The following is a 15,651-nucleotide window of genomic DNA, read 5'->3' on the forward strand; positions in this document are numbered from 1 at the left end:
TCATTCTTCTGAGGACAAGTTTTCAGATCACTTCACAGCACAGCTTACTGTGCACATTCTGATGGAATAAACTGAAGTCCCAAGAACTGGCAAATATTAAAGGGCTGCAAAGTTGAGTTTTTGCTGAAATTGCAAGCTGCTGCCAACCGTCCTGTACACACTGGCTAGAGTAGACAGGCAGGGGTCCAAGAGAACACAGTAAGCCTGGCGGCATCAGGAGGTGCAGTAGTCGAAGTACACAGAGGTCCAGTACACACTGGCGAAACAGGAAATATGGAGAATGTCAAATTAGGCTATTCGCCGCTCCACTCTGTTCCACCATTCAATTAGATCATGGCTGGTCTGTGGCTCATCTTGGTTCAGTAATCTTCAATGTACTTGCCGAACAAAATCGCATCTGTTTCAGTTTTGAAATTGACTTGTAACTTAGACAATTTCTCAGGAAAGCGTTCTTCAGATTCCCATCGCCTTTAGTGTAGAGATCTTCCTGAAATCACCGCAGAGCTATTATTTTGTTCTTTTCTCATCATAGGAAATGGTTGGTCTCCACACAACCATCACACCATATTGAGACATTTCATTTGGATTATCCCTTAATCTTGTGTAGACACAAGAGCACACAAGTCACATCTGTGAGACTGCTCTTCATAATTTCAATCTTGTCTCATTCTAGTGAATCTGCACTGCAGCCATTCCAGGGTCAAGATATCCTTGCTGCGATATGGCATCCAGAACAGACTCTGTGTTCCAGTCTAATTTATTGAACTCGATGAAAATTTCAGTCCTTTTTTATTACAGGCCCCTTGAGATAAAGGGCCAACATTCCAACAGTCTGTTTATTTACTTGTCACACATTTTTCAACATCTTATGGATATTTCTGTACTTGGAGCACGGCACCGCTCTGCTCGCCCACAATTTGAAGCATTTCTCCACTTAGAAAACACACTGATTTTTTTTTTTGAACATCCAAAATAGATGACCTCAGACTTTGCTCATATTAAACTCCAGATGCTTGTTTTGCCCAAATGCACAACCTATCAATGGTCATTTGCAGCACGCTGTTCTCAACGACACTGTTTATTTAACCATCTAACTTAGTCATGCAACTCTCTACTTCGCCATCCAAATCATTTATAAATATTGCGAGAAATTAAAGCCCCAGCATTTTCTTGGACTCACCCAATCCTCTGATAATCGTATGCAGACCAGTTCCTACTCTCACGCAAGCCCCCCCCACCAATTCCTTATCTGACTCAATATTACCTCTGTCTGAACTACCGCAGTATCTAGCGATACAAACAAACATCGAGAGCGCAGTCTTTGCAGTTAGCACAAACAGGCCTTTCCAAGTCAGGATGGTGTGCGACTTGAAGGGGAGGTAGTGAGAACTGCAGGTGCTAGAGACTCAGAGTGGATAAAGAGTGGAGCTGGAAAAAGCACAGCAGGAATTTCAAAAGAAAAGCTCCCCTTTTCAAAAACTGTCATGGTTTACCACAAAACTCCAAACAAGTGTATTTGTGTACCTTGCAGTTTAGCTGGTGGCTTGCAGGAGAACGTACACCGCTTTCCAATGGTGGTACCCTCAGGGCAGAAAAAGCTGGCATGGTAAACGTGCGACTGGTCAGGAAAACCACAGTCAATGGGGTCACAGGTCACAAGACGGTCCCACTTTCCATATATGCAAATAAGGGAAACCTCCGTCTGAAATACCAAAGTTAAAAGGCATTTCAATCATCATTGTGGATCACACTTGTGAGAAGCATTCGTACAAAATGTTCTGGAAATTATTTCATCTAATAATCTAAAATCACATTTTCCAAAGAGCTTTAGGGGATACAGTACAAAATGAATATTTTTTAATGCTAAACATTTGGAAGAATCTCCTGAAGTAATTATTGCTTTCTTAACTCCTTTTGATTGAGTTGAGCCAGTACACAGTTACTCTGTAGTCGAGTGTGGTGCTGGAAAAGCACAGCCAGTCAGGCAGCGTCTGAGAAGAAGGGGAATCACTAAGAAAAACGTCTGCCCGAAACATTGATTCTCCTGCTCCTCAGATGCTGCCTGACCTGCTGTGCGTTTTCAGCACCACACCCAACTCTGATCTCCAGCATCTGCGGCCCTCACTTTCTACACAGTTACACTGTAACCAATTAAAATTGCAGTTCCTCCAATATTTGGTGGGACATTGAAGATTCAGTCAATGGAATGAAAACAATCGTCACCAGAGAGCATAGCTTGCAAAACCTTATCTTAGAAGATGTGCTCAAGTGTATTTGTGGCTTAGGATAGATTTAAACCCAGAAGCCCGCCAATGCTGACCATTTGTGGCTCTCTGAGACATACCTATTGTCTGGAAAATACAACTTCTGTAGCTTCACTAAGCCAAAAAAAAAAGACTGATGCAGCTTGGTTGGGTCAATTGCAGAGCCTCTGGGTTTTGATGTAGGCCTGTTCTCCATGCACGAAACCTCTACGTTCAATTATAATGTTCTCTCATCTGCCTCTTGCTTGTTGAGAAGCAAGCAAAGGTACTCAGAACAGAGAAAAACCAAGGTAAATTGGTCCTTGACCCCATTCTGTAAAATAGATTTCCCATAAATTTGATTTATAGGTGCTCTATACTTTAAAGTCTCCTTGGTTCCATAACCTCTAGAATCATAGGATCCCTTACAGTGTGGAACCAGGCCATTTAGCCCAACAAGTCCACACCGTACCTCTGAAGAATAACCCAGCCAGACCCCTACCCTATTACTCTATATTTACCTCTACCTAATGCACCTAACCTACACATCCCTAGTACCTTTGTTGAAAAAAAAACTTTGAATTGATTTAAGTTCAACAGATTTTTTTGAATGAGAATTTCAGGTAATCATTATCCTTCCTCGCATCACCCCAACTGTTTAAGCTCTCAATGTGTTCAGAGATGTTATGACAAACTCTGGAGCAGGCGGGACTTATCTCCATCCTCCTGGCTCACAACTACATCTCCTTCATTTGGACTTCCCTATTATAGGAAAGACCTTTCATTCCCCTCAAATAATGTTTAGATCCAAATATGTTTGATCAACCTGATCAGAGATGTTAGGCACACCACTGGAGTAGGTGGGGCTTGAACCTTGACCTCCTGGCTCAAGGGTAAGGACACTACCAAAGAGACCCTTATGCTTGGCTACATACAACCACCATTTAACCTGATTAACCTTATTATTCAGGTGATTTGTACTGCTGCAGAAGGACTTGGACAGGCCAGGAGAATGGGCAAAGAAATGGCAGTTGGAATTCATTGTGGGTAAGTGTGAGGTTATGCACTTTGGTAGGAAGGACTATTTTCTAAATGGGGGATTCTTCAGAAATCTGAAGCACAAAGGGATTTTTGAGTCCAAGCCCAAATGCTCTTAAGGTTAACATGCAGGTTCAGCTGGCAGTGAGAAAGGCAAATGCAATGTTAGCATTCAATTCAAGAGGGTAGAACACAAAAGCAGCAATGTAGCTCTGAGGCTGTATAAGGCTCTGGTCAGACCATATCGGGAATATTCTAAGCAGTATTGGACCCCTTTTATAAGGCAGGGTGTGCCGTCATTGGTAGGGAGCCCAGAAGTGTGATCTCAGGATGAAGGGTTTGTCATATGAGGAGCGGTTGAAGTCTCTGGGTTTGCACTCTATGGAGTTTAAAAGGATGAGGTGGGATCTGATTAAAACTTACACAGTACTGAGAGGCCTGGATAGAGTGGACATGAAGAAGAGGTTTCCATCCGTAGGAGAGACTAGGACTTGAGGCCACAGCCTCAGAATGAAACCATGACCCTTTTGAACTGAGATTAGGAGGAATTTCTTCAGCCAGAGAGTGGTGTTGCCATGGAATAGTCTAATACTGCTCCTGCAGCTTATGGTGTCACTGGCCTAGTCCAGGACCTTAGACATGGACAACAAGACAGTGGATATGGAGCAACAATAACTGGTTAGGGAAAAAAAAAGGAGAGATGGCAAGCTTCCGCATCACAAAACTAAAAAGGCATTGGAAACAGCTAAACTTTTTTCCCCCCCCACAGGTGGTCAAGGCAGCATTGACTGATTTGACGAAGGAGTTAAAAGGTGGAGTTGACTGCAAAAGTCAAGAAAGTGGTGATAATTTATAGTTGGGTAACAGCATTTGAGATTGAAGAAAATTCAAGGGGATGGGTATGTGTGACAAGTGGAGAGTCACTGGAGTTCTGATCGAGCAACAGCTAAACCAGCTTGAACATACAAAATAAATGCAGCAACTTTAAAAGAGAAAAGGAGTTAGAAGTTAAAAACCAAAAGAGAAAATGCTGGAAAATCTCTGCAGGTCTGGCAGCATCTGTAAGGAGAGAAAAGAGCTGACATTTCTAGTCTAACCGACCCTTTGTCAAAGCTGACTCGAAATGTCAGCTCTTTCCTCTCCTTACAAATGCTGCCAGACCTGCTGAGATTTTCCAGCATTTTCTCTTTTGGTTTCAGATTCCAGCATCTGCAGTTATTTGCTTTTGTTTAGAAATTAAGAAACTTGAGGAACAAAAAGAAAGAGAATGTAATCTTTAATTATCCCTGCAAGGATTAAACACAACCATGTGTGCAGGAGATGGCTCCCTGCTGAGAGTTACTCAGCTTCTCATTATTTCCTCTAGTTTACTCTTTCTGTTTGAACTTGCCCTGACTCTCTCTAGAGGTGTGACATTCCATAGGCTATTGGCGTGGGAAACATGTGGGACTTCAGAAAGTCCACAAGAACGAGTCTGAGAGTGGAATCCAGAACGAAAATACTATGGATCAAATTTTAGCTTCAGCTACCCACTGTGAGACCAAAGGTAAAGGCTGGTGTGAGTGCCAGCGAGGTGTGTAAGATGGATGGGAGATATAAAGTTTTTATTAAAAAAATCAGCAGGGAAAATAACCCATTATTCTTCAAATGATATCGTTAAAGCCATAACTTTATTAAGGGATACAGGAGCTACCAAATCTCTTTTGCTGGAGGAAGATGTTTATGCAAAGAATGCATTGAAAGCCGAAGTTTTAATAAATGAATGAGTGGACATCATTTACTCATTCCTTTGTACAAAACGTATTTAGAAGGAAAAAAAACAAACTTGAGTTTTTGCTTGTTATGCAGCACCAGTAGAAATAAAATCACAACCTCCGTCTGACGGTATGTCTTAAATGTTTCCGGAGATAATAGGCAGTTTGGGTATGGTACAGTTGAAGTCGACAGCATATAGTCCACAAACATGGAGTGGGGGGGGGGGACACAGAGCGGGGATCCTCTGCAAGATCAGCATCCACTGCAGCCTCATTCTCTTTCACAGTCTGCTGCGCGTCTGCAAACTGGACTGCTGAGTTGTTAGGGATCAGGAAAGATGGAAGAGAAGGGGGGACATGACACCACACCTCTTGGAGGGGGGACTGGAGATCAATGCAGATAGGGAGGTGGAGGGGACAGGAGGCCTCATCTTGCAAAGACTGGCAGAGGACACCACCTCACCACACACCATGCCAGTGCAGTCGGAGATCACAAAACAGATCACTGCCTTCTTCATTGTGAGGAGGGCAGGGCAACGTTAGAAATCATTTGTTTGAATCCAGTCAAAGAGTTAGAGTGCTCCAGTGGCATTAATTCATACATTTGATGGAATGGTTAGATTCTGCATAGATTAGAGAAAGGTCAATGCAGTAGCCCAAACTAATTTGCACCCAATTCCTCAATTAGAAGATTAAGAGTATTAGCAGTGCCTCATTCCTTACCAACATTGGGGATGCTGGCCAGTATTGTAGGCAACAAGAGCTAAGGAAGTATCAGCTTCTGAATCACAAAGTGGGTCATATCAATGCTGAGTCATGTCATTCGGCTTTAAATAATGTTCGAGTTACTAAAGAGGCACATATGAACCAAGTTGTAACTAGTGTAGTCGTGACTGGTATTGATCACTTTCGACTTCACTGTACTAATTATCATGTTAATTGATACTTGTCATTTGGAGAAGGTTTTCTTGCCAGCAGGTGAATTGGGGTGGAGAAGATCGAGAGTTACTTTTTCAGAAGTTGAATCTGTATCATAAGAAATATTCAGTGTAGAAAAACAAACCAAGGTTCAGAAACATTTTAAAGTTGGCAACGGTCAAGGCCACTAACACTGGTTGACACTAACTATAATGTCTTGGCCATTGTAGAAAAATATATGGAGTGAAACACTAGATTATTACAGTAGAGTTTTCTAATTCAACCTTATAAAGATTGCGCACATTGCTTAAAAAATTAATATAACTGCTGATGCACTATCAAGCATATAATGAGATTGTAATAGTTTCGAGTTTTGGAAGGCTATAAGAACCTGTATAAATGTTACATAATGCATGAATGAAGATGAGTGAATGCATGTCTAAACTTGTGTTTTCTGTTATATGTGTTTTCATGTCTAAATCACAGCAAAACACATGTGGAATGGCATCTCATTCCTCAAGGGTGGACGGATGTTGGGAATACATGCCTGTATTTAAGGACTATCTAGGAAAACAAAGATGTGTAACTATTTCCACACTGTAATCTAATCTAATCTAATCTAATCTAATCTAATCTAATCTATTTGGATATTCTCCAGATTTAAACAGGTATGAACACATGATTTCTCAGAAATGAAGCCAAAGGTTGAAGAAAATAATCTGCTGCTTGCTGTAAACCATGCGAATTTGGAGAAATAACTAAGCAATGCTTTAAAGGAGATAAGTGGTAGGTTGTTATGTTAATTACGGAAAAGAAAACTGGCTTTGAGAAGACTAAAGGGCCTTAATGATCATCTCTCTGAATTTTGTTTTGAAGATTTGTTTTACAGATTCAGAAGCCATAAAACCAAACACCTCTGAAGCTGCAAGTCTCCCCTTAAATCTTAATAGATTTTTCTGGGATAGGAGTGTGGTGCTGGAAAAGCAGGTCAGGCAGCATCCGAGGAGCAGGAGAATTGACGTTTTGGGCATAAGCCCTTTGTCAGGACTTATGCCCGAAATCACTTTCTGGGAACCTAATTCCAGTACATATGTTTACCTCATAAATCCTGAAGCAGTGGATGATGAACAACTCTTGAATTCCAAGTTGATTGCAAACAGAATTGAACTTCTATTATTTATCTGTATCTGTCAAGAATTCAGCCTCATCAACAAGATATTCAGTGGATGTGAGAATTCATCGCATTTTATCTTTGGTTTTCAAACTCCTGTGCTTTTTTTTTTCTCCTTTGCCTTTTTCTTTAAAAAGAGATGCCATCATCTCTGCAGAGACTTGTTGGTTTAGGTTGTCAGCGTGTGTTTGTGTGCAGGATTAAGGGGATATAATTTTGATTTGTGAACATGCCTCAGGTGTTAAAACAGAGTTTGACACTTGTTTTAAGAATAAGTTTTGCTTATAATAAGCCGAATGTTTTAAGTTCAATGAAGAAGCCTGTTGGACAATGTTCACTCTAACATGTGCAGCCATGCAGTTTCTCAGAGTTTCTATGCTCAATGGTCACTGTACCAGCACTGACTTGTGGTTTCGGAGGCCACTCCATGCACGGACCTCAGAGGTCCATGCAGCAGAAAAATGTAATTAGAGGGAATGTTGTTGGTAGACATCGCTTTTATTTTGGAAAGTAGCACAAAGAAGCAATTGGCTATTTTGGTAACTGCATCAAATTTATACTTATGGTGCAATTGGTGGAGTAAAGGGGATTTATCATAACTGTCTCGCTCTTGCCTTAGTCATAACAATATAGCAGATTTGTGTGAACATTGCCTAAACAGGAGCATTTTAGTTACATAAACAGCTTGGATGGATTGGAATTAGAGAAGATTAAGCTATGATTAAGTTTTGACAGAGTGTATGGGAAGGACCTTAGTAAGGATATCATTAAGGTATACAGTAGACTTAAAGCAATTGGCAGAAGAATTACAGGGAGTTCAGGAGGAATATTTTCATCCCAAAGGTAGTAACAGTTGAATCCAGTACCTGAAAGAGTAGTAGACACAAACTTTTCAAACTAAAAAATATACTTGAAATGTTTTAACCTGCAAAGCTATGCACAAGAGCTTGAAAGTGAGATAAGAATTGGCTCTTTTTTAGTTAGCACAAACACAACGTTCCAATAATTCTGAGGTTCAACTGGGGTTTTTTGTAACTGTAACTTGACTCGCATATCTTTGTATTCCAGATGCCTCGTGATGAAGGCTGATGTATTTGATCATTTACATCATTTTTGCACTGTTTATTGTGACTTGTAATTTGTAAAGAATCCCAGTGAAATGTAGCATTCCTATCCAATTTTATTACAAATTTAAATTGACTGTATGCTGCATCCTACTCAATCCTAGCATATAAAATTTTCAAAACAACATTAACTATACCGTCGTTAATGTCTTGAGGTTGATCTGACTCCACTGAGTTAAGAAATCTTGTTCTGAAGACGAGTCATACTCAACTCAAAACGTTAACTGTTTCTCTCTCCACAGATACTGCCAGACCAGTTTCTCCACAGTTTCTCTAGCACTTTTGGTTTATATTTTGGATTTCCAGCATCTGCAGTGTTGTGACTTTATTAAATATTCCACCATGGCTATATTAAACATTACATTTGGCAAGGGTGGTGCATTATCAAATTCTAAACACCTTTGCACAATTGTTGCTTTTGTTGATTTTTAATTTTATTTTTGTCCATCTTAGGACCTTTATTTTAAAACCTTCAGTTCATAGAAGGACTGGTCCAAGCAACATTTCTTGGCAAAACAGATGTGCATTTATCAAATTTCGGCACATTCACTTCAAAACTATTAGTTGTTCACTGCCACTTCTGGCATTTCTGCCCTTTATCGGATGGATAACTGAAAAACAAAAAGGAATTGTTTTCCTCTTGTGAATCCCAGATGCAGAGCCAATACCTGTAATGAAAGAAGGAATGAAAACCAGATAAAGATCTTGCCCAAAAAAGCTTGTAGACCATATCAGGAAAAGAGGCCAGAAATAAAAGAGAGACTGTCACCGCCTGAGGTCCTGGGAAAGACTGAGTCATGGAAGTAGATTACACAGTGTTCTACGCCTTGCTGTAACTTGGCTGTACGTATGATAACTGCATTCTTTTTGTTGGATTTGATTTGGTTTATTATTGTCACATGTACCTAGGTACAGTGAAAAGTTGTATTTTACATGCAGTATAGGCAGATCATACCATACAAAGTGCATTAGCGTATTGAAACAGAGAGAGGAATATAATGTTATGGCTGGGTGAGAAGGTACACAAGAGAGTGAGATCAATATTAAATTTAAAATTTGAGAGGTCCATTCAGAAGTCTAATAACAGCGAGGAAGAAGCTGTTCTTGAATCTGTTGTTACTTGTTTTTCTATATCTTCTAGCTGATGGAAGAGGTTGGAAGAAATTATAATTAGGGTGGGAGGGGTCTTTGATGATGTTGGCTGCCTTCCCGAGGCAGTGAGAAGGGTAGATGGAATCAATGGATGGAAGGCTGTTTCGCATGATGGAACTGGGCTATAGTTTCTTACAATCCTGGACAGAGCAGCTGACATAGTGTGATGCATCCGGATAGAATGCTTTCTGTGGTGCATCTATAAATATTGGTAAACGTCTTTATGAGACATGCCATATTTTGCATGCTTACTTTACCATAACTATATTGGTACATTTGACATCTACTATCACTGGTATTACGTCCACCCTCATATCCTTTTTATTTGAAAATTGATGAAGGAATAGTGCCTGCATACTATTTTTAGTACATAAACTAACAGTTGTACGGATAGTATTTTATTATTCATTCAAGAAGAATTGGGAAATTGTCAACTATATGCCAAATTCTGTATATATACATATTACTTACATTTTACAAGGATTTTACTATGGCTAGCTCAAGAATGGCCAATGTGAATGGCTCCAGGCTAACAAAGCAGAAATATCTTTAATAGCCAAAAGCAGAATGAACAGCCCCATTCAGATTCATTCTGATCCCGGTCACATGGACCAGTGTTGGACACATCAGGCTTCAACTCTTGCCCAAGCTTTGGCTGCATCGTCAAAGCCCAAGATTTTGCCACTCACTTATTAGGCTGCAATAAAAGTTGTTCATAACAAATTCTAAGTTGGTTTAGCACAGGACAGCTACAAATCAGTGGGCATGGGGTGGGGGGAGTGCCCATTGACTGGATAAAGAATGAGATTGAAAGTACAGCAGCATTTAATTTTGGAAACTGTTTGGGAACGCATCAACAAGATTGTGGGATGTATGCTCTAGCAGATCAGACATGAAGTCATCAAGACAATCACAAAATGGTACCCTCAGTTTAAGCAGTAGGTTCTGAAGCTAGCAATATTTCTAAACTGGCCCCAGAAAGCAGGCCAGCTTCCAATACAAGTTTCCCTTTCATGAGGATTTTAGCATATTTATCTGTGAAGGTAACGTATCAATACCTCACTTGTGAGCAGCATCTCTAAGGCAAATGAGGAAATCCGACTGCTCCTCCCAAATTAGGAGTCTGAAACAGAGCTTGAGGCTCAGCACCTAGTTAAAGTTGGAGGCTGCCCAGATGGAACCATCCCAAGATAAGATCATAGGAGCAGGTGCCAGATTGTCCAGGGTTTGGAATGGCCTGCCAATTCCTCCCCTGATGCAAAGCTGGCTGGTGCTCTTCAACATTTGAAGGAAGATCAAACAAGAGTTTATTTAAGTGCTTTGGAACTTTGTAAACCAGCAAGCAGACTCTTGGTAAGCTCTGTTCAATAGCTCATAGGTCATTCAGGACAACGGGAGTAGGGGTAATTGCCACGTCACTAAAACAGATGACATTCTCATTCAGTGAAATCTTCACCCAGAATGCTCAAAATCTGGCTTCTTCAGAAAGTCAGATACCAGCAATAGATGGTCTTTCAGCCCCTTTAGGTGTGGTTTCTCTGTACATGGTAATGGTGCAGGTTGTTATATAGATGAGATTCAGAACGTTTCGCAAAGTCTACTATAGGCAATCACTCCAACGAAAAGGCCAGTAATTACAGATCTATTAGCAAATGCAAGATTGTATCCTGCATGAAGACGAACCTTTCTATACAAGGAAGGAAAGGGAAAAAGGTTTCTGCTCTACATAGCAATTTAGGACTATAGTTGCAACAACGTTACGCTTGAAATTTAGGAGATTATAAACACGCTGTAAAGGAAACAGCGGTTGATCATACAAAATAGGAATAGCAGTAGGTTATTATGCCCTTCCACCCTACTGCAGCTTTCAATAGAATCGTAACTGATCCAATATTCCTCACGTCCACTTTACATTTTCCCTGTAGCCCTTAATTCAACTATTGATTAAGAATCTGCCTGAGCTTTAATTACTCACGCGGATTCTGCCCCCATAGTTCTCTGTGGCAAGGAGTTCCAAAAAGTCACAACCAAATCAGAAAGAATAAATTGCTCCTCATCTCAACTCTCAATCTGCCACCTTTGTTTTGGAAACCATGCCCTCGATCTTAGACTCTCCTGTGAGGGGAACTATCTTCTCAGCAGTTACCCTGTTAAGCCCTTTATCTCTCTGGAAACTGTATCTCTCTTACAACTTGCCTTTCCACATTTTTTGTGTGTTTGAAAATTTGGGTCAAGTACACTCATTTCCTTCCTCCCAAGTGATTAAAATATGTTGAAAACAACTGCACGCCCAGCACTGATATACCTTATGGAACCCCACTGGTCACAATTTGAAACAGAACCCCTTATTTTCAATTTCTGTTTCCTGCCCGTTTCTCTATCCACACCAATCTACTAACTTCAACACCAAGGGCTCTTAGGATTTTGCTATTGTGCAGGTCTTTTGCCTTCTGTCTTTTAGGGAATAGCACAAGGTGATAAAATATATATGGGTCATCAGGGTAGAATTCTTTGAGGAAGTAACAAGCAGGAGGACTGAGGAGAGCCAATTGATGTTATCTACCTGGATTTCAAGAAGGCCTTTGACAAGGCATCATATAGAAGGCCACTGAGTAAGATAAGGGCCCATGGTATCAAGGTCAAGGTGCTACCATGAATAAAAGTTTGGTTGTCTGGCAGTAAGCACAGATTAGGGATAAAAAGTTCCTTCTCAGGTTGGCAGCCAATGACAAGTGGTGTTCCACCAGTCTCCGCATTGGGACCACAACTTTTCACTTTATACATTAACTTTCTAGATGAAGGAACTGAGGGCATTCTGGCTAATTTTGTAGAAGATACAAAAGGTAGGTGGAGGGACAGGTAGTACAGGTGTATTGAGGAGGTGGGGAGGCTGCAGAAGGATTTGGACAGGTTAGGAGAGTGACCAAAGAAATGGCAGATGAGTACAACGTGGGAAAGTGTGAGGTCATGCACTTTGGTAGGAAGAATAGAGACATGGACTATTTTCTAAATGGGGAGAAAATTCAGAAGTCTGAAGTTTAAAGAGACTCATGAGTTCTAGTCCAGGATTCTCTCAAGGTAAACTTGCAGGTTGAGTTAGTAGTTAGGAAGGCAAATGCAAAGATGACATTTATTTTGAGAGGACTTGAATATAAAAATAGGAATGTACTTCTGAGGCTCTATAAGGCTCTGGTCAGACCACATTTGGAGTATTGTGTGCAGTTTTAGGCCCCATATCTCAGGAAGGATGTAATGTCCCTGGAGGGTGTTCAGAGGAGGTTCACGATAATGGTCCCAGGAATGAAAAGATTGAGGACACTGGGTTTATACTCGATGGAGTTTAGGAGGATAAGGGGAGATCTACTTGAAACATACAGAATACTGAATGATCTAGACAGAGTAGATATTAGGAAGATGTTTCCATTGGTAGCAGAGACTAAGACCCAAGGGTATAGCCTTAGAGTAAAGGGAAGACCTTTTAGAACAGAGATAAGGAGAAACGTCTTCAGCCAGAGAGTGGGGAATCTATGGAATTCATTGCCACAGAAGGCTGTGGAAGCCAGGTCATTGAGTATATTTAAGACTGACTTAGATAGGTTCTTGAGTATCCAGGGGATCAAGGGTTATGGGGAGAAAGTGTGAGAATGGGGTTGAGAAACTTATCAGCCATGATTGAATGGCGGAGCAGACTCGATGGACTGAATGGACTAACTTCTACTCTTCTCACTGGGTTTTTGATTCCAGCTTTGGTCTTCTTCCTAGGTAAAAGACAGTCTGACCAAGTCAGAGCAATGGAACATCCAGTCAACTTGACAATTTTTGTAAAATGCCTGCTCAAAGAAGTTGAATGTCAAGATTCACGTCAAGTAGTAATGGAAACTACTGTAACATCTAGAAAACCTGGAATGTGCCTGACAAAATTAGTTAATAAAACATTTTGCAAATCTGTACTAAAACTAATGACTATTTGTGGGACTTGACAAGTTTCAAACAACTTTCAGTAATTGAGTCCATTCATGAAATCCATTTTCCAATTTTCATCAGAAAATGAGTCAATATGGCAGACCACTGGGTTACACAAGAGTCACTGCAATTTCCTGAAAAAAGGCAAGTCTTTCAGCACATTATTAGAAGAGGAGAGAATTTTCTTGTTGTCCTGGCTTTACCACAATCATGAACAAACAGATAATTAGTTAAATGCTGTGTGGGATGGTGCTGTGAGCAAACTGGTTGCAGCTTTGCCCAATGTGACAATGGTGACAAAAACTGATCAAGGATGTTCAGTGTTAAGTGCTTTACGATGTCCTGAGGTTAAAAAAAAGCTCAAGATAAATACAAGTCCTGTGTGTCTATGGACCTAGTCAGAATTATTTCAGAATGAAAGCAGAGTGGGAAACTATACATTCGCAATATAAAATGTTGTGTAATCATTACTTTTCCCATTTCAAACACACTCAGCCATAAATTACTTACTCTGATATACACTATGAACTACTAATGTTTCATAACGTGAGCTAAATCATGATTGACGGAACACAATAAACATTGAAAAGTCTACGTTTATGACAAATGTACAAGTCATTTTAAATTGTTGTTATCAAAACCACATGCTACTATAGATGGGGCCCTCAAAATAAAACTGAACCAAAAGGGGACATTTCATTCCAGACAGTCCTAAGAGGCCACAATTGAATTATGCAGTCACATTGGGATGTATCTGGAAATTTTATATGAAATGGGATGAAAGGAATATTCATTGTCAAGAGGGGATGCAGAACAGAGCTGTGATTTATTTTTGTATTAAAATTCTTCTACATTGCTTGAAATTTAAGATAAATATAACTCCAATGTTCCTGCTTTGTGCTAACCTTGATGATTATGTCATTGGTCCTGAAGATTTAGTGCAGACCATTAGCCATTGTGCCAATGGATGGAGCAGTGGATAGTCAAATGCATTAAAAGCCTATTTGGATCAATGGAGATGTCAGGAATACCTGAAGAGAAACACCTCCAAAAAGATGCAGTGCTTCAGGGTCACATTGGGAAGGAGTGAAGAACATTTTGCTTCAGTAATAATGTATGCAAACTTTTTTACGTGGTTGTCACACAACACACAGCTCAAATCGTTTAGTGCCTGTACAGGAAGGCCTTCCTTTCCCATTCACCAAGTCAGTCCAGCACAGGCAGAATCCATTCAGCCCATCACGTCAATGTTGGGGCTCACTTAAGCAATCCAATCAGTCCCATTCACCTAGTCTATCTGCACAGTCATGGAGTCAGAGACGTACAGCACGGGAACAGACCCTTCGGTCCAACTTGTCCATGTCCTGCAGTTTTAATTCTGTCAATGACTGATGTAATTTCCTTTTGAAGACTTCCATCATCACCACCTCAGTAAACAGGTTTCAAGCCATTACCACTTCACACTAGTCTCTGCACTCCACACCTCTTCCCGTCCTGAGGAGAAAAACTTCACCTTCTAGAACCTAGCCTTGTTGCAAAAATCCCTCATCCCTGGAACCATGATGGTAAATCTCCATACCCTAGTTTTGGCAGGGTCGGCTCCTATCTATAGTGACTTGTCAGTGACTTGGATGGTAAGCCAGTCTAATGGGCATCTTGCCTCTTTGATGGACCTTGATTATGCAGTGGATGATGAATAAGTGTGTTGCAGTGGATTTGGCAGCTCAGCTGATTAAGATGGCTGGCACAGTGCAGGCTGCCCTGTACAAGTCCTTTTACAGCACTGCAAATCATAAAATTTGGAACGTCAGACATTGGAAGGTATTACCAGGAGGTCTTGTAGAGCTTGCAGACTTTTTATTCCTGGGATCAGTGCTGACTGTGATTCAGTTAGGGTTAAGCAGCTGAACTCATTGAAGTGGTACTACTGTAGTTCAGAATGCTCCAAATGTATAGCCATATTATCTAATTGGTTAACAAACATATCTCGATTACTTTTGACAGATGCATTGAACACATACCTGAAGAGGAGCAAGGTGTTTGCCACATATGGCCTTCAAAGCCAACCCTTTAGCACAGGTGACAAGGCATTCCATTTGCACGCCATTATGTACAGTGCAGTTCACAGTTGCGTGCATCACTGACAACTTTTCACACTGCTCTTGATCATAGGAACATCGCACACAACTGTAACAGAGATGTGTTAGCACGGTAAAACATGAAGATTTTTTTTTTAACTGCTCTGCTTCTATCTGACACATTCAATGAGTGGTGGAACTTGATGAATT

The 15,651-nt window shown here is 40.6% G+C and overlaps 1 protein-coding gene across 1 annotated transcript in view; it reads right to left on the reverse strand.

Annotated features, from left to right (window-relative positions):
- The window catches only part of pappa2 (pappalysin 2), a 416,790-nt gene that overhangs the window by 147,585 nt on the left and 253,554 nt on the right, over positions 1-15,651 (reverse strand). Inside the window, exons 14-15 of the mRNA XM_043700014.2 lie at positions 15,385-15,550; positions 1,525-1,702 (exon numbers count right to left, since the gene is read on the reverse strand). Of these exons, the coding sequence (XP_043555949.2) occupies positions 1,525-1,702; positions 15,385-15,550 (344 nt within the window). The remainder of the gene's footprint in view (positions 1-1,524; positions 1,703-15,384; positions 15,551-15,651) is intronic.

The sequence above is a fragment of the Chiloscyllium plagiosum genome, unplaced genomic scaffold (genome assembly GCF_037043375.1).
Source record: "Chiloscyllium plagiosum isolate Xiang-an unplaced genomic scaffold, Cpla_swu_hap1 HiC_scaffold_9, whole genome shotgun sequence".
NCBI classification, from domain to species: Eukaryota; Metazoa; Chordata; class Chondrichthyes; order Orectolobiformes; family Hemiscylliidae; genus Chiloscyllium; species Chiloscyllium plagiosum.